This window comes from Esox lucius, chromosome 19, assembly GCF_011004845.1.
Source record: "Esox lucius isolate fEsoLuc1 chromosome 19, fEsoLuc1.pri, whole genome shotgun sequence".
NCBI lineage: Eukaryota > Metazoa > Chordata > Actinopteri > Esociformes > Esocidae > Esox > Esox lucius.
Genome location: NC_047587.1, coordinates 26,645,743 through 26,670,245, shown reverse-complemented (window position 1 = coordinate 26,670,245; position 24,503 = coordinate 26,645,743). Strand labels below are relative to the sequence as shown.

General features: G+C 47.7%; 1 protein-coding gene across 3 annotated transcripts in view; it reads left to right on the top strand.

Annotated features, from left to right (window-relative positions):
• The window catches only part of znf423 (zinc finger protein 423), a 120,988-nt gene extending 99,967 nt beyond the window's left edge, over positions 1-21,021 (top strand). For 2 of the 3 annotated variants that reach the window (XM_029115082.2, XM_029115081.2), the window contains exons 7-9: positions 8,166-8,297; positions 10,189-10,304; positions 20,217-21,021. In XM_029115082.2, coding sequence (XP_028970915.1) covers positions 8,166-8,297; positions 10,189-10,304; positions 20,217-20,246 — 278 coding nt within the window. In that variant the 3' untranslated portion in view covers positions 20,247-21,021. The remainder of the gene's footprint in view (positions 1-8,165; positions 8,298-10,188; positions 10,305-20,216) is intronic. The other variant, XM_029115083.2, reaches the window with a different exon arrangement.
• The last annotated feature ends 3,482 nt before the right edge of the window (positions 21,022-24,503 follow it).

Genomic DNA, 24,503 nt, shown 5'->3' with positions numbered 1-24,503 from the left:
CCTATTAAAAGTTGAGTCTTGGGCAATGAATATGTACAAAAGTTTCACCTTGTGGTCAGCATTTTAGTTGTGCAGCTTAGTGGCCATCTCCTAATTACAGATATATAAACATGTATGACACACAAAAAGCATTGATTGTAAAGTTAAACAAATCATAAAGGTTTGTGCACAAATAATGTACATTATGCTCTTCCAACAATTTCTCCTTATAAATAATAGGGTGCCAAGAAACTTTGAAAGTGAATAATGTGTGTACTTCATATGCATGTTAGGGAGAGATATATTACAACCAAAGCATTCAGACATCTGACCAATTCTCTCTACATTGAAATGTTGTATTATTAGATATTTTTATTATTTCAATTATTGTAAAGTGCCATTAGTTTTATGTTGGGAAATATTTGAATGAAAATATTGAAATGTTTTGCTTGCATAACAGTTCAACCCCCTACAAATTAATGTCTGTTAGAACATTCAAAATAACAGCTATGTAGAATCCTGCCTGAATATAAAGAATAACTCAACATGTCCCCTCATCTTCCTTTACCAAACGAAACCTGAATAGTATTAGCTAGTACAGGAATGCTTATGGTATTGGACTGTGAATGTCTAAAGGACTACACGTTGATGCAATCTGATGGATGGATCGGCAAGAACATTTGAATGAGTAATATCTCAGACAATTGGAACAATTTTGTTGAAAAATTATATTTGAATCAGTAACTTAAAATATGAACTGCAGATGTCTACTGGACATGAATGCTTATTTTTATGTTCGTAGTATGTAAACATGTCACAATCATGTGCTGAAGTGATTTTGGCCTGTTTGCTCCATGTTGGTCAGGATAGTTGGACAACATTTGGATTCACAATTTCAAATAGTGAATTAATGTCTTACAGTATTTCCCTCTCTTACTCCATACACTCTTCAGCTTTCTTCAAATTTCAATGGACCATTTGTAATTCAGTAATCTGAGAGATTTGGTCAGTGGTTTGAACACTTTTGCCATGCACTGTATATAATTTAACACTAAATTTACACTTCTCTTTTTCTGTGGCATTTAAGTGGTCATGGATCTTTCTACATGGAAATGGCCACAGTTGTGTGCTGAAGACCTCAGAAACAGCTGTGTTTTCAGTGAGGGCCAGAGAACCCGTCACACAGATGACTGTCTAAAAAGAACACGTTATTCACAACAGCCTTGATTGCAGGTTTCAGTCAATTCCTGTTGCCACGGTGATTAGCCCTAGATACAGAACCGAAGTGCTTGGTAACCTAGTTGGATGAAAGATGACGATGTTCACTAAAAACTGCTATGGCGAAACCCCTGCTGAAGAAAAGTCAGTTAGGTTCTTCAGATTTTAGTCTCCAACCTTTGCTTCTTAAGCATAATCCTGGTGAAAGTTTGTTGTTAACTAAAAGAAAATGTATGTTTTTGTGTAAACTGTATTTTTTTTCAATGCCCACCATAGTGGCGAGGCAGTCTTAGTTATCACTAGAAAGGCTATGTGGGTCATTTTGACTAATTTTAACTCTTTTTTTGACATAATCGAGCAGGCTACATCACTCTGCTGCTCTCCTTTGTGGTTTATCCAAAAAAGCCATTGGTGAAGTGCAAAACATAGAATACAGTAACATGTTTATTGACCAAGACCAGATAGAGAACGCACATTACACTGCTTTCAAAGGATCTGCCTTGGCTGCCTGCGGGTTTTAGAATAAAGGTAAATTATGGTATGTACTCAGTAGGTCTCACAGATCCAATGACACTGGCATAACCTTCCCAGGTTTAGGACCAAGAGACTTTGAGAGGTAGCCTTTACATTTCGGGTCCCCCAATTTTGGAGCAGTCTGCCAGAGTAACTGAGGGGAGGCAAAACTGAAATCTTCAAACACCTTTTTTGCATTGCTTTTCCCTTGAGTGTTTTTAGTTATTTGGCCTGGTTTTATCTGTAACCCATTTGGTTTGTCTCATTTTCTTTAAAGTTATTATTTTTCTTGTACTGTTAAGTTTACTGTGTTGTACGTATGTCTGAAATGTGATATATAAACAAAGACTGAATTTACAAAAAAATCCCATTGGGAACAGCCAAAGTCACAATGCCTTCCTTTGGAGACTGGTATTAGCAGTGGGCTTATGTCATTTAAAGCATATGTTCCTAAATGGCACCTTTCATTATTGCTGAGTTGTTATGTACGGCCTGTATCAGAGTGTCTCTCGTAATGTGGCCTGTCTACATCCTTTATGCACAGCACGGGGGCCACAAATGTTGACAGTCAGACAGGCATATGGTAGCATATGGATGGAGTGAGTGAGAGGTGTAGGAGCGAAGATGAAGAGCGACCCTTGAAATAAATGGAGGCCCTGGGAGTGGCTTGCCCTTATGAAGACTTACCGTGTGGCAGTTTTATTGGTCTGCTGATTAGAGCTACTCCCACATGTGCACTTCTGAGCATTCGGTTAACATTCAAAACACAACCATGTGCATACATTATGCTCCCTGCGTATTACAACCACTCTGGCCTGGGTTTGGGTGTGCTTTTGTGTTATTGTAAGTTTTGTATAATCAGAATTACATGTCCATATTTTCTCTCATTTCAACCAAGCTGCCAAAGATTACTAATGTTTCAACCCTTTACATTTGTTTATTTGTTTGAGATGGTCGTATCACTCACACATGCCTGTTCTTTTATCTAGTTGTCACCGGTACTGGTTCTACTCATAATGCCGCGACATAAATGTCTTCTCCACCTCTGCATATAGCTAGACCAGGTGTAAGCCGACGACACGCTGCACATGCAGGCTCATTTATTTGATAATTTCCCATTTCTCTGGCGTTTGCTTGGGGCCCCCGTCTGTGGCTCTGTGGGCTGCCTCTTTATCTGTATGTGTGTGGGGGAAATGAGAAGCAGCTCTCCCAGGGAGAGAGGCCTGGATGGACAGTGGGCGGGCGGGCGGGCCAGGGCCGAACAGGACTACTAGGCATGGGGAACGGACCTACTGCCGATTGGTGGAGTCCAGGTGTTGAAGAGGAGGGAGGGGATGTGATTGGTTGGCGTTAGGTAGAGAAGTCCAGTGGTTAACAGATCAGTAGAATAGGCCTAGTTTTATGGAGGACCTTGTCACAGATCCGGGTGGTCTGAGGGATTCCGGTCCCAGATGTCTTTATATGAAGGCACCTCCAGGTCAGAGTGGGCAGTTTGGTCCGTCAACATTGCGGACAGAACCCAATAAGAACGGAAAACATGGAGAATGACAACACCGCCACAGAACCAGGCATTTGGCACATGTCGTGGTGGGATTTTCCCATTTTCCCCCACAAAGCGCCAGTGTTTAGGTCACAAGCCCGTCATGAGAACGGATGGGTGTTTTGCTGTGGAATAACGGCTGTGTGGTTGGCGGGGGGGGGGGGGGGGGGGGGGGGGGGGGTTGGAGTTGGTGGAAAGTGGAGTTTCAAGTGTTATTTGGAAGGTGAGTTTGTTTGTTTGTCTGTTTGCGTGGAGGTGGTTTTCTACGGGTTGGACAGATCCAGCTTCCTGCTGTGATGTAATCTGATAGGAGATTCCAAGCTGGTCAGCTCCATATGCCGTCCACGTCTGCCAAAAATATCTGGAGCCGGAGACTCCATCACGCTTGGCAGCCGGAGAGAGCGTGCTCCGGAAATATTTACTGCAGATATTAGATAATAGGAAACGTGTGAACCTGAGTGGTGGCCAGGCAGCGGGGAGAGGAGTGGAAACGGGCAATAAGGGTAAGGGAGAAGGAAAGAGAGGGAGAGCGAGAAAGAGAAGGAGGGATGGTCGGTGGCAGTCACTAAGGCGCTGACGGAAAAGGAGTGAATGGCCGTGACAGATAAGTGGCAGATGGAGAGTTTGTCAGTGTGGGAGCAAGACGTTTGTGTCGGAGAGAGATGGAGTGAAGGGGGGGCGAGAGAGTCTGTGTGGGTGTTAGGAGCTCCAGGGATCACCTCAGCATTGCAGCATTCTGTGTTTGTGTGTATGTCCGCCTGCGTACGTTTCAGAGAGGTTTGAGAGAGAGAGACAGAGCGAGAGAGAGAGCTCTTGGGACCCATCCAGTTGTGCAGCTGTGTGTGTGTGTGTGTGTGCGTGTGTGTGTACGTACTCCACCGTGGGTCAAGCTCAGCATGCCTCCATTTCTCCCTTCTCTCACTCTGTGTTTCCATGGCAACACACCTTGAGCTAGCCCCCTAGAGAAGCCCAGCACCTCCACCCCCTTTTCACCTCCTCAACCACCCAGTCCTCCTGCCCCCGCTCCCCCGAACTCCCCTGGTATCTCTCCCGCCGTCCCTGCCATCAATTGCCAGGCCAGGCTTTAGGCCGCGGGGCGAGGGGAGTGGGGCCGGGGCCCCGGGGAGGCCCGAGCTCCCAACCAAGGAGCTCATTTGTGTGCCGGTACATGCTGAAGGGGGCTGTGGGTGGGGAGGGCCAGTGTAGACCGCCGCGTCCTCGGGGAAGGCTGCGAGCCGGGCCACCACCTGGTTCCCCCTGGTCAATTAGCTGGAAGCACATTGTCTAAGCAGCAGCCGATTCGGCCGTGCCGGAGAAGCACTGTTTGGACAATAAGACGTCTGTTCGGTTGGTGGAATAATGCACAAATGTTTCCTCGCACTTCTCCCCCTCCAATCACCTACTTCGCCGTGGATTCCTGGACCCAGTTCACTGGATCCCTGTCTGTCTTCCCTATCTCTCCTCAGTCTCACGTCCTCCGGATATCTCACGGGCCGTCTTTCTCCCCTGTCTCTCTCTCCGTTATCTCTTTCTGCCTGTCGCTCTCCCTCCTTCTTTGCCTGTCTCGCTTCCTCTCTCTCCCTCTCCTTTTCCCTCCCTGTCTCTCTCCCTCACTCTTTCCCATTAGTGTCCTGGCAAGCCCTCATCATTAATTCTGCGTATGCGTGACGGCGTCATGCAGTGTCTCCATTAAGATGGTTCATACTTTAGAAGGTGGTGAACGTTTTTTTCTTCCCCCTCTCAATCAGAGTTAAATGCCCCCCACCTCACGACGACTCCCTCCCTCTCTGTCTTCCTTTTCTCCCCGCATACCGATCCAACCGCTCAACAGATCAGTCTGTTGCCTCCCGTCCCTTGCATTAACGCTTGGCCTTCCTGTTGTCCCGTTTCTGATCCGTGAAATAGGCTACAGCTATTTAACCTTCTTCCTGCTTCAATGTGCTGCTAGAGCCAAACGTCCATACAGTCATGGAGCCGGCCCGGTCTGGACACCTCTGACTGGTCAGTCATCAATGAATCAATTTCTATTGGTTGCATATCGATCAACTCTTGAGAGGTTGTCCACAAATAGGGATAGTTTATGCAAAGTAGTCTGACCGAATGATGGTTGTTTGATGGTCTTCTGTTATTCAGATGATCTGCATCAGTGATTTGTTAGTAGAACGGTATGTATTCACTATACCTGTTACAGAGTGTTTATGCCGGCTGGCTTAGTGAAACACCCCGGACCCACCTTCAGACAACCTCTGCCCTCCCTACCTCCCTGTTCCCCTTTGCTCCCCAGCAGGTCCTCCTGGGGTGGGAGCCATGCAGCTGCGTGGCCGCCTCGCCGATCAAATGCTCTCTGAGACACAGAGCAGGCCGGCAGGACGTTCCCGGGTCCTGTCATCTCTCCATGGTTCCCCCACACACAGAGCACGCCAGACCCAGCCCCAGTCCACTTTGTGTCTGTCAGAGCTCGGCCCACCAGCCCTCCCACCGCGCTCTGAAAGGGAGGACAGGCGTAGTTCACTCACTGATCAAAACAACAGTGTTTGTCCCAAAAAAGGCATCACTTTCACGCAACCACTCTGGGCCTCCTCGCTTTGGGCCACAGGCCCTCGTGTCAGACGGACAAATTATCCCCCTTCTATGTTCATCTCAGTGTACTCTCACTCAGTTCGCTTCCATTCTTTGATTCTTGAACTTAATTTCACCTCGGTAAGAGATGTCTGACCCAAATAATAGATTGTTCAGTTTGGAGGTCAGTATTCAGGATTGCATTGGTCTCTTGATGTTTGTAGGCAGGTGTTCCATTGGTCACTTAGTGTGTGCAAGTCAGTATTCTCTTGGTCAGTTTGTGTTTTTGAGTCAGTATTCTATTGGTCTGTTGGTGTTTGTAGGTCACTTTTATTATTCAGTTAGTGCTTGTAGGTCCGTATTCAATTGGTCTTTTAGTGATTGTAGGTAATTATTCTGTTGGTCTGTTGGTGATTGTAGGTTAGTATTCTACTGGTCTGTTGATGATTTCAAGTCAGTATTGTATTTGTCAATTGGTGTTTTTAGGTCAGTATTCTGTTGGTCTGTCTGTGTTTATTGGTCAGTGTTCTACTGGTCTGTTGATGATTTCAAGTCAGTATTGTATTGGTCAATTGGTGTTTTAAGGTCAGTATTCTGTTGGTCTGTCTGTGTTTATTGGTCAGTTAGTACTGGTCATCGTGTTATGGTTGTGTCTGCAGGGTTTTCTCTCTCTGTGAATCCCAGCCCGTTATCCATTGTCAGGGGTTGCTGACAACACTTAAAGGGTGACTTCTAGACTCTAGAGGGTAATGAGGGGATCAATAGAATCATCAACTTTGGGACACACCTGGGACTTTAATGATTACATTTGTCTACCAAATGTAATTCATAAAACAAGCATGACATTCTAGTGATCAATTCTCCTCTCTCAACGTACTCCATTTACCCTCCAGTAACAGTTAACTTTTTATTTGGGAGGTATTTTATATTTGATTTGCATCCCAAAAATAAATAAATGCACATATTATATAATTAGGCATGACTCTCCCTTCTGTAATAAAGTGCGTAAACTACAAACATGTCACAGTGCTAGTCAGGATTCCACCTGGCAGCCTGCAGCTATTCCAAAGTGCCTACTGGAGCCCCTACACCCTGGCTAATTTTACCCCCTCAGGTTTTGGGACACCTCTGCAAAAAGCGGAAGTAGCGCGATGACACACTAATGGTGGACGGAGGGCTGAGGGACTCTCTCTCTGTCTCTGGGTTCATGGGAAGATTCACCTACTGCTTCCGTCTCCCCACAATGTAATATTTTAAATGGTAATCAACCTCCATCTCCGTGTGGTTTGGGACAGAAAGGTCTTCTACCCACTCGTGGTGTCTTTGAGGAAACAGCAGCAGGGAAGAGTAGACCAAAGCAGTGCCCTTGCCAATCCCCCTAAGCCCTGCCTGCACCCAGTCCCGACCCCCTCCCTCACCTAGCCATGCAGACAGGGATTAAGGCACCCTTGTGAAGGCCTTTGAGACGGTGAGGAGATTGGAATCAGTGGAGGTGGTTTCGGTATGGGGGGGGGGGGGGGGGGGGTGAGCCAGAGAGGTCAGGGGGGTGTCACGGATGTTTGATTGAAGACTTTATTAACCCTGCGTGCCCCTGTTGCTGAGCAGCGGGTTACCTCGGGGCAAGGGGGCCGGTCGTCTGCGGAGGGACAGCGGGGGAGACGGGGGAGGCAAACATAAGTGGGGGACAGGGACCGGCGGCAGTGTCATTCCGTGGTTCGGGACTCAGCGAGGGGCCGGATTGGAACACAGCGGAGGCAATCTGATGGCGCGGGCGCGGCTCAGTCCTGTGTGGCGTTTGGCCGATAAGACAGGAGCGGAGGCACCCAGCCAGCGCCCGACGCCCACCTTTCATCTGTCCCACGGCAGAGGGGGCCGCTGATGTCATTCATGCGGGCTTAAAATAGAGCGGCGAGCAGGGGGAGGGCACAAGGCCCAGACCACTGGGGGTGGCAGGCAATTACCGGCCGGGAGAGAAGTGGCACTGGGAGGAGGAGGGGGGAGTGGGCCGGTCACACAGGACAGATCTGGTCCGCAGAGAGGAGGGAGGCAGAAGGAAGGACGGACGTCCCTCTCTCAGCAGGGCTGGTGCAGGTCCTGTCAGGGCCGAATCGTGGTACCCCTCTCTGAGCTGGGCTTTATGTCAGGGACAGTGTTGCCAAGGCGCGTGTCGGAGCTGTGCTTTGACTAGGCAGCCATTGGATCTGCTATGCTTTAATAGTCACGTGCTCAGCTGTGCGCGGGCTTCCCGGGGGCCTTCGCCTTTATGTGTGTCTGCAAGGCTGTGTGTTTGTCTAATGTGTTCCTCCGCTGTCACACTCTGACCCTCTTGCTTGTACGGTCTGCTCTTCTCTTGCAGAGGAAGGGATCAATCACGAGTGCAAGCTGTGTAACCAGATGTTTGACTCTCCGGCCAAGCTCCTGTGCCACCTGATCGAGCACAGTTTCGAAGGGATGGGCGGCACCTTCAAGTGTCCGGTCTGCTTCACAGGTGAGTGGGGTCAGGGGAAGGGTCAGGGTAGGGGTCAGGGTAGGGGTCAGGTGGAAGGCATTCAAGGTGCTTGAGGGTCTGACCGACATTTAACATGAACGCGGTATGAACACGTTTTCCTAGGTCTGCAGGCCCGCCCCGCACCTGTACTGTCTGGCCCATAGAATGTACCTGCTGATTAAATGACCCAGATACATTTCCCTGTGTTAACATGAAGCCCTCCTCCACTTCGTTATTGAACTGTACTAACGATCAGTTCTGTGGGAGGTAAAGACTGGGTTGGAGGGAAATCCTGACATGGACAACCACTGAGAGGGCATGAAAATCCATGCAGCAAAGATCTAAAATAAAACTCACACACTTGAATCTACTCTGCGTAATATTGTGAAAAAAATAGCCAAATTGCACTGAACCTAGCCGAGACATTCTGCAGAGGTCAATTCTCTGCTTCTGAGATGCAGAACTCAGGTCCTTTAAGAGTCCAGCCGCGCTGATGGGAAACTTAATTAGAGTTGATTTACCCATGGTGCATCCTGGAGAGACCTCCCCCCTGAGTGGCTCAGACACCCCATCACCCAGTCAGCTCTGCTCAGTCAAAGCCGTAGTCTCAGGGCAGGGCTGGCCAGGCACAGACACTAGACACGGTCAGCTCTACTCAGTAATAGGCACATTTAGTCCCAACGAGCAGCGACAGCGAGCAGGCACTGGGCTGGCCGGTTCTAGCATAGCACGGAAACTAGCTGGGACTAGCAGGACGATCAGAGTCGCTCAAGGTCCTTGGTTATGGCCCCCCCTGTGTCTGCTGTGACCCGGATCAGAAGGGTCACGAGAGGTCAGATAACAAGGGCAGGCTGAAAGAGGAGGGCGGCTAATCCTCTGTGGCTGTCCGGCTGGTTTAGGGGCCCTCTGTACGTGTCCTCGGAGTTAAGCAGCCAGGGCTCTCCAGGCAGCAGGCTGAAAGTCACTTTGAACTTCCGGATCCTCTCTGGGAATCAGAAATCATTATAGAGACAGAGACACTAGCGTGGCTGACTGCAGCCACGACGCCATTTTGTGTCTGTCTTTATTCATCATCCTTTATTCGTCATGCTTTTTCGCTTACCTGTTGTTGGTCTGTCTGCTTTCTATATACGTTTCTTTAACATTGGGACATCCCAATTCCTGGCTCTTTGTTTCAGAGTCTTTCTGCATGTCTGGCTGTTGATTTCTCTTTGTCTGAATCAGGAGACTTCCTATAAGCTCAGACTATGTAGCAGCCCCCCCCCCCCACCTTCCCCATGTATTTCTCTCTCCTTCTCTCTGTTCCTCTCAGTAGTTGTGTTTGGTTGTATTCTTCCCCCTTCTCCTCTTCCCCCACAGGTACACAGCACTCTTTTAAAGTTTAACTTTTTCCTGTGCGGGTTATGAATAAGTGAGGGGGTGTGGCTCCTTTGGGGAGGGTTAATAATTCAGACTCTCCACACACAGCAAACTTAGTTTACTGAAACAAAACAGAAAAAAAAAAAACACAGGAGCGGAAGTAAGAAAAAAAAAGATAATTTATTGATAAATATCACAAGGTCTGTAGGGGATAGTGTAGTCTGCATTTTGTCTTGTCTCCAGCATCTCTGCATCTCCCTTCTTGTGCCTGTCATCTCTCGGGTGGAGCTTCATCCACCTCACACTGATTTCAGAGGGGTCTTTTCCTCTTTATTCCGAGTGACGCTGTTGAAGTTGTTGTTGTAGAGCGACATTTATGTACATTGTCTCCTCTGTATTTGCACACAGTGAGAGTAAGACTTGAATCATTTTATTTTCTTCCCAGGCAAAATATTCAATGAACTAGTTCTCTGGTTGACACAAGTTATCGGTCTGAACCACTCATGTAACTTACCCACCTCCCCCGCCCCAGTCTTTGTCCAGGCCAATAAGCTGCAGCAGCACATCTTCGCTGTCCATGGTCAGGAGGACAAGATCTACGACTGTTCCCAGTGTCCACAGAAGTTCTTCTTCCAGACGGAGCTCCAGGTCAGTACAATAACACTATGGAGGACATTTCTGCTGGGCAACATTCTGATATCATATGATAGAAATTACAGGAAGAAGTTCTTAAAATGGATTCAAGTAGGTTACCTGCAATTTAGTTTTTGGTCTTCACCACCAGATGGTATTCCAGTCTTGGACAGGCGGTGTAGCTAGATGTTTCTCGTGGTATGGTGATCATTAATAAGAAGTATTAGCAGAGGAAATGAGTAGCCATCCTTATGGGCAGTAATGATTGGACCCCAATGCACTGCTAATCAATCAAGCTCCCTGCTGGTCTCTCTGGGACACACACACACGCACACACACACGGTCAGTCATTCCCTGGTACACACATCTCCCCTTATACAACTTAAAGAACTTCCAGGAATCAATCGTTATCCTACTGAGAGGCCATCATTTAGATGGGCTAGCACTGCCACCTACTTACAGTAGTAGTATGTCCTCTTGTTACCAACAATATATTTCTACTCTCTGTTTTAACAGTGAAGACACAGCAACTGTTGTACATTCTTAAGTAAAGAAGCGCAGATCCAGGCTGTCTCCCCTCCGTCAGGTGGACTTCCTTTTGCCCCTCCCTGCCTTTCTCTCCCCCATCCTGGCCTGGCAGGTTCTGGCCATGTCGGGTCATTAGAGTCCAGACAGATCGAGGAGGGTCCCTCTGTATAACTCACTCCAGAGTGGGTCCAGTGGGCAGCTGGGGTCAGTTATTCTGCCCCTGCCCATGACCAGATCCATCATCCTGAACTGTAAGCCGTCGGCTTTGAGGCTGGACCCACCCAGCCGCTTGGCACTACCAGATCTCCCCCCGCCCCCCGTCCTCTCTCCCTCGGTCTCTCTCGTGCCTCTGGTGGAGGGCAGTGGAGTGGGTCTTTGGGCATGGTAGCCCTGGGATTGAACTTCCTGTGAGGGAGATGGCCAAACACTATCCATGGCTCCATTTTGGGTCTGTGACCTAAATCTTCTGACCAGCCCACAGAGCCCCACCTCCCCTCCAGCCCCCCGCCCTGTGGTGACAGTGATGTAGGGCCGGTGGCGGTGGGCATATGGCCGGTCAGTCCATTTAGCAGCAGGAGGAGCGCTCCTCCCTCAATGCTTTCCGCCCCCCACCGCCATCTAAAATAAGTGATGTTTGTGAACGGTGATCTAGTTGAGACCTCTCAGTCCAATCGCCAAGTCAGGAAAAGCCTGGTCACGTGGCCTCCGATTGGCCTGAGGTTGCTTCCTTCTTCCTGTTCGCTGGCCTGGTTTCGTATCTGGGGATCCCACCCCAAAACCCACCTCTGTGACCCGCTCAGGGAGGTGCAGCCGTAAGTGAGGGAGATGGAGTGATCTGAGTGGGGAGGTGCCCAGGGCAGGCCGCGGAGGTTTGCGGAGAGAAGCTGGTTGTTGTGGCGTTAATGAGGTCTGTGTGGACAGAGGAGGCTGACCTGTCAAGGTTCTGGCCTACCCGGGCCTGCGTACCCCCACAAATTCACCCTCTGTTGGTCCTCCAGCCGTTCCAGAGACACTCATCATCATCTACCTCTGTTACCCACCTCCCTGAACCCTTTCTGTCCTGCCCCCCCCCATCCCTCTCTCTCTCCTACTCCCTCTCCTATTCCCATATGGACCAGCCCCCATGCATATTTTAGCCCCTCTCAGCTCCTCTCTCCTCTCCTCCTCTGTACCTCTCCCCAGTGCCCCATAAATAGTGCAGACGTAAGCCGGTAAATAAGTGATGCTTCGCCCCTGATCAGCGTTGCTAGACCCAGCCTGCCGGATCTGGATTCCTTTACTGGGAACTTCAGAGACTTGCGTTTTTGTGTGTGTGTGTGTGTGTTGTTGTTGTTGTCTCCCCCAGGTGCCTCAGAGCCCCCCCCCCCCCCCCCCCCCCCCCCACCGCATCCCTCACCCCCCTGCCGCCTGCTGTCATTGGCTGACGGCATGGCCAGTCTTTACACCATGCTGGTTTAATTCAACCCTCAAGGTGGCGCTGGTTCTTCCCACCCATGCCAGCATTCCCCTCTGTTAGTGTGTGTACACCGTTTCCTTTAGCCGTGGTAAATATTAACTCCAGTCAGCAGTTTGGAATGGGGAGGGGGGGTGGGGTGTTTGTTGAGTTCTTCCTCTTATCTCGCTCTACATCCTGACAGTGTTGAATATTAGAGGGCAGCACATTTGAATACAAGGCCCTGCCATGACGGTCGCGGGGGAACGGGTAACGTGGAGCGGGGGAGCGGGTAACGTGGAGCGGGGGAGCGGGTAACGTGGAGCGCGGGAACGGGTAACGTGGAGCGGGGGAACGGGGAACGTGGAGCGGGGGAACGGGTAACGTGGAGCGCGGGAACGGGTAACGTGGAGCGGGGGAACGGGGAACGTGGAGCGGGGGAACGGGTAACGTGGAGCGGGGGAACGGGTAACGTGGTGCAGGGGAACGGGTAACGTGGAGCGCGGGAACGGGTAACGTGGAGCGGGGGAACGGGGAACGGGGAGCGGGGGAACGGGTAACGTGGAGCGGGGGAACGGGTAACGTGGAGCGGGGGAACGGGTTCCGTGGAGGTGTCATGGTTAACATGCAACGTGTGATATCCCTCCTCAGTGTCTGCGGTGAGTGACGGGACACGCGTGAACAGTGTCTGGTGTGCGTTCACGGTGTGTCTTGCTGTAGAGTGATTGAGGTGGGCCGTGGGATGGTTGTGTGGCGTTTTCCCGCTTTGTGTCCTGCTCTCCGCTGCAGGACGTGATGTCATCTATGTGTGGAGGTGGCGGGGGAGTTTGCTTGTTGCTGGGGGGGGGGGGCGTGTGCGCAGGTAGGATTTGATCAGGGTGTCCCAGTGGCAGTCTCTGGTTGCATCCCAGCTGCCCCACTGAGCGCTGGTGCTCTGTGTTATTAGAAAGGGGACCAGGGGGGGGCTCTCTGTAGACAGACATGCAACCCCCCAGCCCCCCGCCCCACACGAAACCTCTTGCAAGCTGATTGGCCAGCTCAAAGACATGCTGTCTGGGGACCAGATAGAGGATAGAGCTGTCTGACCGGGCATACCAGCGTCTGTGTGGGCTGCAACACAGAATACTGGTCCACTGCAGTGGGATTCTGGACTAGTGGTCAGACTGGTGTTACTCTGGACTAGTGGTCAGACTGGTGTTACTCTGGACTAGTGTTCAGACTGGTGGGATTCTGGACTAGTGGTCAGACTGGTGTTACTTTGGACTAGTGGTCAGACTGGTGTTACTCTGGACTAGTGGTCAGACTGGTGTTACTCTGGACTAGTGGTCAGACTGGTGTTACTCTGGACTAGTGGTCAGACTGGTGTTACTCTGGACTAGTGGTCAGACTGGTGTTACTCTGGACTAGTGGTCAGACTGGTGTGATTCTGGCCTAGTGGTCAGACTGGTGTGATTCTGGACTAGTTGTCAGACTGGTGTTACTCTGGACTAGTGGTCAGACTGGTGTTACTTTGGACTAGTTGTCAGACTGGTGTGATTCTGGACTAGTGGTCAGACTGGTGTGATTCTGGACTAGTGGTCAGACTGGTGTTATTCTGGACTAGTGGTCAGACTGGTGTGATTCTGGACTAGTGGTCAGACTGTGGGGTTACACTGGACTAGTTGTCAGACTGGTGTTACTCTGGACTAGTGTTCAGACTGGTGTTACTCTGGAATAGTGGTCATACTGGTGTTACTCTGGACTAGTGGTCAGACTGGTGTGACTCTGGAATAGTGGTTTGACTGTGGTGTGATTGTGGACTAGTGGTCAGACTGTGGGGTTACTCTGGACTAGTGGTCAAACTGTGGGGTTACTCTGGACTAGTGGTCAGCCTGTGGGGTTACTCTGGACTATTGGTCAGACTGCAGTATGCCTCTAGAATAGTGGTTTGACTGTAGTGTGACTCTGGACTAGTTGTCAGACTGCAGTATGCCTCTGGAATAGTGGTTTGACTGTGGTTTGACTCTGTACAAGTGGTCATAATGGTGTGATTCTGGACTAGTGGTGTTACTATTGTGACACTGGACTTGTGGTCAAGCTGTGGTGTGACTCTGGAATAGTGGTTTGACTGTGGTGTGATTCTGGACTAGTGCTCAGATTGTGGTGTCACACTGGTCAGAGTATCAATTGTAATATTTCACAGCTCAGTAAGCTGTATAATATTTCACAGCTCAGCTTGTACAGCAAAAACTCATGAGGGGAGACCAGGGATTTTGGTTCAGTTGTTTTAGTGTAAAGAGAGCTAAAGGGGGATGAAAACATCTGCAAAAAATAAATGTATCAATCTACAGACCACAGAGCTGGAACACGCGTCCGAACATTACTTCCTCATTCCCGGGAAGTGGTTAAGTTGTTTACCTGTTTCATTGGGAGTTGTTTTTCCTCTCCTGCACTACCAAAAAAAACAAATGTTGTTGTGGTGAAATCAAACTAAAACCGCTCTACGGTGTACGGGGTAAGCTAATCTTAAAACGGAATCAAGACATTCACACCCTGTTGCCTTACTATGGCATGTGTGTTTGTGTGTGATGCAAGTGTCTGAAAGAGACTATGAATCAGTATTGGGAATTAAGATGGTGTCCAATGACATCCTGTATAGACAGTCGCCACAGAGTCTGTCTAAAGCATGATCTCAGAAAACATCCCTCACTCAGAAGGAAAGGTGGCTTGGAGGGAGGGAGGGAGGCCAGACGTGGCTACCCTGACACCCAGAGAGATTAGGGGTCTGGGGAATATGTCATACTTTGTAGGGCAGTGTGATAGTGTGACCAAGAGGGCCAAGTTCCGCTGGGATGGAATCAACCCATCTAGTGGTGTCTTCTTCACTTCATTCGTCCCTTCTCCTCGTCCTCCCCTCCATTCCAGTATTTGTGTTCTGTGGGAGGCAGGGGGAGAGAGGTTGGGAGGCAGGGGGAGGGGAGAGTGGCACTTCTCTCCTCCTTGAACATGTCCCTGTTTTAGTGTCCCTGCCACCGCAGAGCAAGGCATTGTCCCTAGTCAGACATGACAGTTTAACTGAGAAGTGTTGTCACGACACAGGACCAGCGCTGCGTGGGGCTCCGTCCTTCCATTCGTTGCCAAAGCGACCAGGCCTGTCATGGCTGAGACAGTGACGTATGAGCCGGGGTATTGTCCCAGAGAGGTTCTACTGGCACTAAACAGACGCTGGTTCTACTATGATGTGATCAAACACGGTAGTGGAGCGGAGGTTTGAGCTAGATCACTAGATCAACATCATACATCACATCAGATCACCACATGGACCTGATTATCTGTGGGGTCTGTCTGTCTCTCTCTCTCTCTTGATCTCCCTACTTATCTCTCTATCTCTGTGTGTCACCCCCTTCTGCCCCCCCCCCCCGCCTTTCTCTCTCTCCCCCTCTGTCTCCGTCATGATGAAACCCAGGTCTTTTTCACCCTGATGTTCTCCATTCAGCAGCTGGAGGCTGACACAAACACACTCTATAAATCACACACCACTGACAGCTCCGGCACCATCACACACTTCCCTCTGAATATTCCCATCCCTCTCTCTCCCTCTTCTCTTCTCTCTGGGTGATCATATAGTTGTGGCATCGTAAAGCAGCCGCCTCTACATCAATCCAAAAGTCCCTCCTCCCTCCCCCAGCCCTCTCTGTCTCTCCGCTTTCTTCCCTGCTCAGTTTAGGGTGCATTGTAATCAAATAAGCGGGCTCCCTAGGGACCTGCGGGGATTGGGTGTGCCATGACAGTGACACGGAGAGGAAATGGGAGTGTGCTCCGGTGATCAGGCCGGGAGAGCGAATGGGAGAGCAGCGCTGCGTGTCTTTCTGTACTCTGTCACCCATGGTCCGGTCCGTCTGGGGCCCAAGCTCATCTGTTCCCTCCACACTCCACTACTCCCCGCTGTGTGTGAAGGCCTAACTGCTGTTCCGGGCTGCGTTTTAAATGTAGACTCCTAAAGCAATTATATTTTTTATCTACTCACATGTGTATGTTGTAAACTGTCAGTGCAGTTGGATCAGGTAGACTTAGTGACTGTGATACAGTGGGATAATGACAGCAGACTGAACCTCATAGCTCCAAAGGCCAAGGAGAAATCCACCAGCTGTATGAGGACACAATCATGTGTTGTCTCGTTTGGTCTACAGCTATTTCAAGCACTGCATGTGTGTGTATGTCTGTGTGAGAGAGCCTTTTGGATGTGTTTGAGCATGAGCTTGGCTTTACTAAAGCCTGGCAGCAGGGGAGGGGATGTCCCCCTTGGCTGGGGGGGGGGGGGGCAGGACGTGGCTGTAGACCGGGCACATTTTTGGTGTGGTGGGGGTAGGAAAAAGGGGAACAAAGGGGGAGGGCGAGGGGGGCATTTATTTGTAGCGCGCTCCCAAGTGAGTTTCCTGTGTCTCGGAGGTGAGAATCTGGGAACATATGAAGCTTTAAGACAGCCCATCTGTTAGTCTCTGGCCCTTGGAAGACTGTCAACGGTCTAAAAATAAGCACACTAAAGAGCACCATGCGGCAAAGGTGATTTTTCATTTTGTGTTAAAAACCGGAGCAGATAGGGACAGGCTAGCACCCCCTTACAGTAGTACGTTCCGGTGTCTAAGACCAAGGCCGTGCAGGCTAATCAGAGTAGGCTAGACCAGCCCAGCAATGCTGTTAGGTACAGTTGATACATTATAACGCCACAGATATGCTTTGGTGACCCCTCATCTCCCGAACAGTTGTCCATAATATCTGCTACTATCTAACTGGTGGGTTCTGACTGATCTGGCCATCTCTGGGTTTGAGAGAGGTTGTCCTGTGTCCTCATCCCGGCCTGCTCCCAAGGCAGCGCCACAAAGCCGGGAGGGTTCTCAGAGCCCTGCGGCGGCGCCTCAGACGTCGGATTAAAAGTGACATGACGGCGGTCCTGTCCAGGTCCTCGCACGCCGGAACACGTTTAGAAATTGTGCCTGTGTTGGAAACGTAGATTTGATTTTCCTTTATCTTCACCCCCCCCCTAGTGTGTGTAGCAGTTTCTGCATTAGTAATGCGACTGGGCCATATTTCCCATGAGCCCACAGCTCGGCAGGATTTAGCCTCTCTTTTATAACCAGTTTAGGAAAACAATGACAGCGTAGATATTGACTGAGCAGTGAGGCGCTGTTCTGCCCATAGCACAGCCTCCCCCTGCAGAGTGGCGCTGTTCCATCCATCAAACAGTGTCCCCCTGCTACACTGACATTAGAGCATGCTCTATCCGTTTAGTTTGAGTGTCCAATACAAAGGGATAGCACAGTCAGGGATGTCTTGTCTTTGTTAGTACACAGGTTATCTGAAAGAGTTAAATGTCTTTGTTAGTACAGTGGTTATCTTCTGGACTAGATGTCTTTGTTCGTACAGTGGTTATCTTCTGGACTAGATGTTTTTATTTGTACGGTGGTTATCCTCTGGAATAGATGTCTTTGTTCGTACAGTGGTTATCTTCTGGACTAGATGTTTTTATTTGTACGGTGGTTATCTTCTGGACTAGATGTCTTTGTTCGTACAGTGGTTATCTTCTGGACTACATGTCTTTGTTCGTACAGTGGTTATCTTCTGGACTAGATGTCTTTGTTCGTACAGTGGTTATGTTCTGGACTTGATGTTTTTATTTGTACGGTGGTTATCCTCTGGAATAGATGTCTTTGTTAGTACAGTGGTTGTCTTCTGGACTAGATGTCTTTGTCTAGGCTGTTGCCAGAATGGGATAGGATGTTTGTCAACCAGTGATGCGGAGTTGTCTGACAGAGATTAGCAGGATGAAGTTGTTCAATAATCAGCAAGTGTATCAGTTTGTTTTTCAGGTCGGACGGGTGTTAGTGATGGTGTTTTGTCTGTTATTTGGGAGTTTCCTCTAAGATGACCATGTGTTTTTCTGCTCTGTTCAAACAGAGAGCCCTCAGTCTCCTTATCCTGAACAATGTATCAATTACAGCAGCATAGGACTGATGTCACACCGAGCGTCATTATCAGATTCAGAGACCCACAGCATTCACCCTATCGATTGCCTGTGGCGTGATCAATATCATAGCCCCCCGACCGGGCTCTCAAATGAAGAGCTAACTCCGACCCGAATCGCCGTGTACATTTCAGTCTGTGTGAGTTCACACTCATTAACGAATTAAACATTAAACAAACGCTACTTTTTCATGGCGATGAGGAAATGCCGTCACGCTCTTTAGGGGGGGGGTCTGTTTCTGCGGGGCGGTGTGTTTGTCCTGTGGAATGTGCCGCGGCGTGTGTGAGGGTGTTTGCTCGGCTCTTCCTAGCTGTGCTGTTTCCATCAGGCCACTGCAGTGCTGGTGTAACCTGGGACCCCAGGGAGCCGGGGAGCAGCCAGCGCCTCTCAATCCCCTCCTTCTGCAAATCAATACACACCAGCAGAGCCCTGGAAACCTGGGGGAAAACATGCACGCACACTCCCTCCTCCCTCCATGTCTCTCAAACTCACGCCCATGCACGCACGCCTGAATGCGGCCATGCAAAGATATGATGCAAATCCACATCCGAACAATGAACGCCCTTGTGAGGGAAGAACAAGTTACGCTAAAAGCAAGCGCACATTAATGTGGCATGTGGCTGTACGTAATGGCGAAACCAATCCAGGTGTAGTGGTCCATTTTGTCTAATGTTCTGCCTCCCCTCTGGCTAGAGCTCTCTGGTCCACTGTGGCCTTACAGGAGACACAGGCAGAGGGACAGCCAATCCTGACCTCTGCTGGGGGGGGGCAGAACTGCAGGCAACACGGCTTGGAGCGAGAGAAGTGGTTTGCTCTCATAATGGGGTCAGTTGCTCCCAGTGAGAGATGGCTCCTTGCTTGAGAGCCCTCCTTGTGCCTGTTCCCGCTCATACACGCAGGGCGGGGTGCTGGAAAAGAGGGAGAGAAAGAGCAAGAGACAGAAAAAGGAAAAGAAAGACTGGCCCTGAACGGCTGCAATCAGTCAGTCTAGGGTTTTAAGACGCGGGCGCTTGGCCTCCTCTGCTAAACTAGTGCAGCCCCTCTGCCAACAGTCGTGTGTAAAATATGCGCACCAAGATAAGGCCCAAAGAATAAGTATTTATCAACGAAAAACCATGTTTAATCCTTCAGATTTTCCCCCTTTTCTTTTTTCATAATGTTGCACAAAAACATGGGCCTATCTCTCTGTGAGAGATTAATCTTGGAAAGCAGCTTTTAGTGGGAAGAGGGGGATGATTGCTGAGCTTTCCCTGGGAATTGGGTTTATGGTCCAGGGGAGAGCGCAGAGGAACCAGCCAGCCTACCAGAAATCTCCCTAACACACGGGCCTCTGGGAGCTTCATATCTGCTATGATTGAGAATTTAACTCTTCACATCATATCTGGTTTGGGTCTGAAGAAATACTCTCTGGTTGAGGTATGCAGAGAATATAGTCTACAGTTGACAGTTTCTGGTGGTGTTATGAATTTAATTTTGATAAAGGTGTTTCATGGGTTATTATGAATTTATGTGTTGTTCTCAAGAGCCGTTGAAATGTGGGTCTCATAAGGTATTGAGATGGTGTCTTCAAATATTTATAATAATATCAAAAGGGATGTAGGCCTCATAACTCAGAATAAACAAATGTTTGTTGTGTGTTGCCATGGATAAGGAAGACCGCAATGCAAATAAACAATTAATATAATATGACTAATCTGCCACTAGATTTAACATGAGAAGTGTGTGTGAGAGTGTGGGTGTTTAGGCATGTAGGCGTGTGTGCGCGCCCATGCATAGCAGGTAGTACAGTACATATTACAGGAGGCTGGGGCCCTCTGATGGACAGAGAGACGTTACTGTTGTGTGTGTGTGTGTAAAGATAGGGAGAGGGAGGGGGTGTGAGGGGGTAGGTGGCAGTGGGGCTTCGAGGTGTGGGCACGTAGCTTATTATTTCTCTCCTCATGTGTTCTCCTCTTTTCCCTTCCAGAACCACACACTGAGCCAGCACGCGCAGTGAGACTGGGCCCGGCACGACTCCCGGCTCAGCCCAGAACCCCGACCCAGGCCCGGTGGGGGACGACCATTTCAACATCACAGCCAATCAAAGTGTCATTTGCTACTCACATGTAAAACTCTAAAGATTCCGCCACCAGGCGCAGCTATTACGAGCAGTGGGGAATGAATATTAATGGGATATGCTATTAAAAAAGAGAAGGAGAGAAAAAAGGTGATGGAGAGAAGGTATTGTACGTGCAGTATTTTTTATCGTTCCTGCTTTCCGGTTGTGCGTTTTTTTTAAACAAAAGATAAAATGTGAGAAAAAAAAAACGCCCTCTGTCTCTGATTTTAGTCTGTAGAAATGCTTCACTTACCTTCTCCTCTGTTGCTTCTTGTATCAGACTTCATAGGTGCCAATTATTTTCTCCCTCTTTTGCATATGTTTTTTCTCTTTTGTTTTTGTACCTTTTATTTCTTGCAGTAAATAGGTACTTGTGCTGTGTTGTGATTGTTTGCCAGTCGTAATATTTCTGAGTTTTTCTCCTTTTTATTATTGTTATATATTTTCTTTTTGTAATTACCTAAAACAAAATAAAGTTAAGAAAAACATAATGGTTTGATTGGATTTTCCAGTCTATGGACCTAATGGTTATTGTAAAAAATTTAAATAATCAATTTCAGTGCAACTGGATGATGTCTGCTTTTTAAATGTGAATTAACCAGATTGCAATAACTAGTACAGTCAAAAAAATAAAAAACAAGCAAATAAATCATGAAGAAAGGTAATGTGTGTGTGTCTTATTTTCTAATGAAACCCAGAGAGAATAATACCATACAAAACCTTAATTTAAGCAGCTTGCTCTGTAAGCTAATGAGTTCATCTTTCACACTCCCTCTGTCTCTCATCTACCGACAACCCACAACCAATTCAGCTACCTACTGTAGCACTTAGTCAATTATCTTCATAGAAATCTGTTGATATTGATAATGATCATATTTATATTGGTGCTGTAGCAGGTGTAATAAGTGTCATACAAAGATTTAACTTCTGTTTCTAAGAAAATAGTGTCAATATACTGTTTTGTGGGACATCATAATAAAATTGTGCATTTTATGTTTTCTCACACAGTAATGTAATGCTTTTATACAAAGCAATAACTTACGCTATATACAGTACTATATATAAAACATGTATAATGTCAACAAAATGCCTACAGTAGAAAGAGAAAAAAAAACTCCACAAATCATTCATTGATGTTACTGTGTAATCATACTGAAAGGTATTTATAACAAATATCAATGTCATGTTGATTTCAAAAAACAAAATATTACGAGTTCATATTTTTACAGTAAAAACAGCTATCTAAAGAACTTTCCTCTATCAAACTTGGTTTCCTATAATGACATACGGCTTTCTGCTGTAATAGCATCCATGTGTTGAAGCATCTGGTTCAGCCGTTGAGACTCATGACTTCTGCTGGACAGAAGGTCGGTACCGATCCCAGAAATCAGTCATCGGAACGCATTGATATAACACAGTGCCTTGGGAGCAGTTGAACTTGTTCATTTATGGCTAAGACTCAACTTGCCATATGAATTTAAAACTGGCAAATACATACAGCCATTTGAAATAATACTCATGTCAAGTCTGAAATATATTAATTATCCCAGTGGATTTGATAATGTTAAATGAATGTGTACCACAAAAAAATTCTGAACAATTATAAGTTGTGTGTGATATGCCCACAGCATTTTTAGGATAATGACATTAATTGACTATGTTGATCAGGTTCATTGGGACATGAGAAGGCAGCAGTAACCATAGGGCTCCTGCCAGCACCATAACAGGTGCAATCGGATACAACTGGCTCCTTTTTTTACCACTGAGCAAAAGTAGCCTACATAAAGTAGCCTAACTTTCATTTTAATGGTGGGATACATTAATAGAGATGGATAGCAGACATAACTAAGGTAGCATGTTGATATTTTTATGTAATCAAACATCATTGGCGGATCCATGCCTGTTAGTCATTTGCTGAGTCCTCCAGGGGCCAGTTTTTCAAAAGTTATCTGATCGGATTACCCCAATTGGATAGGATTAAATATTAGAACTGGGTTTTTCAAAATGCAAAAATGTGATTGTGATCTTCCCGGATTGGGAAATAGAATAAATCCATGACCCTATCTGGAAGGATAAGGACCAAGTTCTTGGCTGGCTTATCAGGATTGTGATCCTCTGGATAAGGATTGGGTCGTCCAATCTGACCTCTAATCAGGGATTGGGAGGTACTGAGTAGAGTTTCCATCCCACTAGAAGGGTGGACGTGAAAGACACTACAACCAAGAAATGTGTCTTCAACCAAGTTGAGGATTTTCCTCTATCAAACAGAATGATGGTTCATTATGTTACATTGACTAAAGTATAGGTAATGTGGTTGTTTTTGAGAAGTAAAACACAAATTCATCGACTTACTCAAAAGTTATAAATAGACTCAACTTTCATTAATGTAAATTTTTGTGTAAGTTAGTTGTATTAGTAGGTTTTCCACAATCTGTTCTGTACTCGACAAAAACAAAAAACATCCAAAAAAAAACTGACTGATTGATGTGATACTGAAGAGCAAAATATTAATGACAGAATCTGGCACATTCTGATCCAAATGTATGTTTTAATACATGGCCTGTTTGTTGGCTAGATGTGAAAGAAATCATATACAACTATCCCAGTAGGGGGAGATATAGAAACCTATCCAAAGAAAAACATAATGCGATCTTGTAGTATCTAGTATCTGTGTAATCACAAGTTCGACCAGCTTATCAAGAGGGAGGAGCCAATGAATTATAGTACATTTGAAAAGATAAAACTTTTCATGTTACAGCCTCATGATATGTTTCTACAAGTTGATTGGAGTCCACATGAGGTAAATCTAACTGATTGGATATTTGGAAATACACACCTTTCAATATAAGGTCCCAAATTTGAGTACATGACAGAGCAAAAACCCAGCCATGACGTTAAAGGAATTGTCTGTAGCGCTCCAAGGCAGGCTGGTGTCGAGGCACAGAACTGGGGAAGGGAACCAACACATTCTGAAGCACTGGTTGTCCCAAAGACCATGGTGGCCTCAATCATTCTTGAATGGAGTCAGTTTGTAACACCGCCACTCTTCCTAGACCTGGCTAGCCAGCCCAACTGAGCAACTGGGGGAGAAAGGCCTTGGTCCGGGAGGTGACCCTGAACCCGACGGTCACTGACAAAGCTCCAGGGTTCCTGTGTGGAGATGGGAGGACCTTCCAGAAGGACGACTATCTCTGCAGCACAACACCGAGGCCTTCATGGTAGAAGACACTCCTCAGTTAAAGACACACGACAGCCCGTTTGGACTTTGCCAAAACGCACCAACAGAACTCTTATTCCATGAGAAACAAGATTCTCTGGTCTGATAAAACCAAGATTGAACACTTTGGGCTGAATGCCAAGAATCAAGTCTGGAGGGAACCAGCCACTACTCATCACCTGGCCAATTCCATCCCTCCGGTGAAGTATGGGGGCAAAGCGTAATGCTGGAGGGATTGTTTCCAGTGGCAAGGACTGGAAGACACGGTGCTGAGAGCGCTCAGAACATCAGACCCATGTACACATTCCAACAGGACACTACCCTCAGCAGTGGCGTCATTCGGCCTGGGCGTCCGGGGCTACAGCCCTGGATCTCAAATGGACCAAAAAATTATAATAATAAAGAAATAGCCCCTGATCTATTCATCTATAATTCCGATCGCGCATTATGACAATGTAGACGTAATTTTCCGCGTGTACATTCAAAACCCTGTACTTTCTGTCCCGGGCTGTGTGGGGGTTGGGCTAAGGCCTGAATGTATTGTGATCCTAGCGAAGGGTCTGACTCTCAGCACACAGCCAAGACAACGCAAGAGTGGCTCCGGGACAAGTCTGTGAATGCCCTTGAGTGGCCCAGCCAGAGCTTGGACTTGAAACCGATAGAACATCTCTGGAGGGGACTGAAATGGCTTGAGAGGAGCAGCAATACCAATGTTTACACTAATTGGACTGTAGGTGCATTTTTGTACTTTGAAATGTAGGCCACACATGCTTGAATCTAAGAACATTAAAGTAAATTGAATGATTTTGCTTACAATGTTATTGCCCTTCATTGAAATTGACATAGAACAAATTAGAATTTGAACAAAAAGAATACAATTTGAATACACTGAATTATCCATTAAATACATACATTTATTAAATACAAAAAAACTGTTT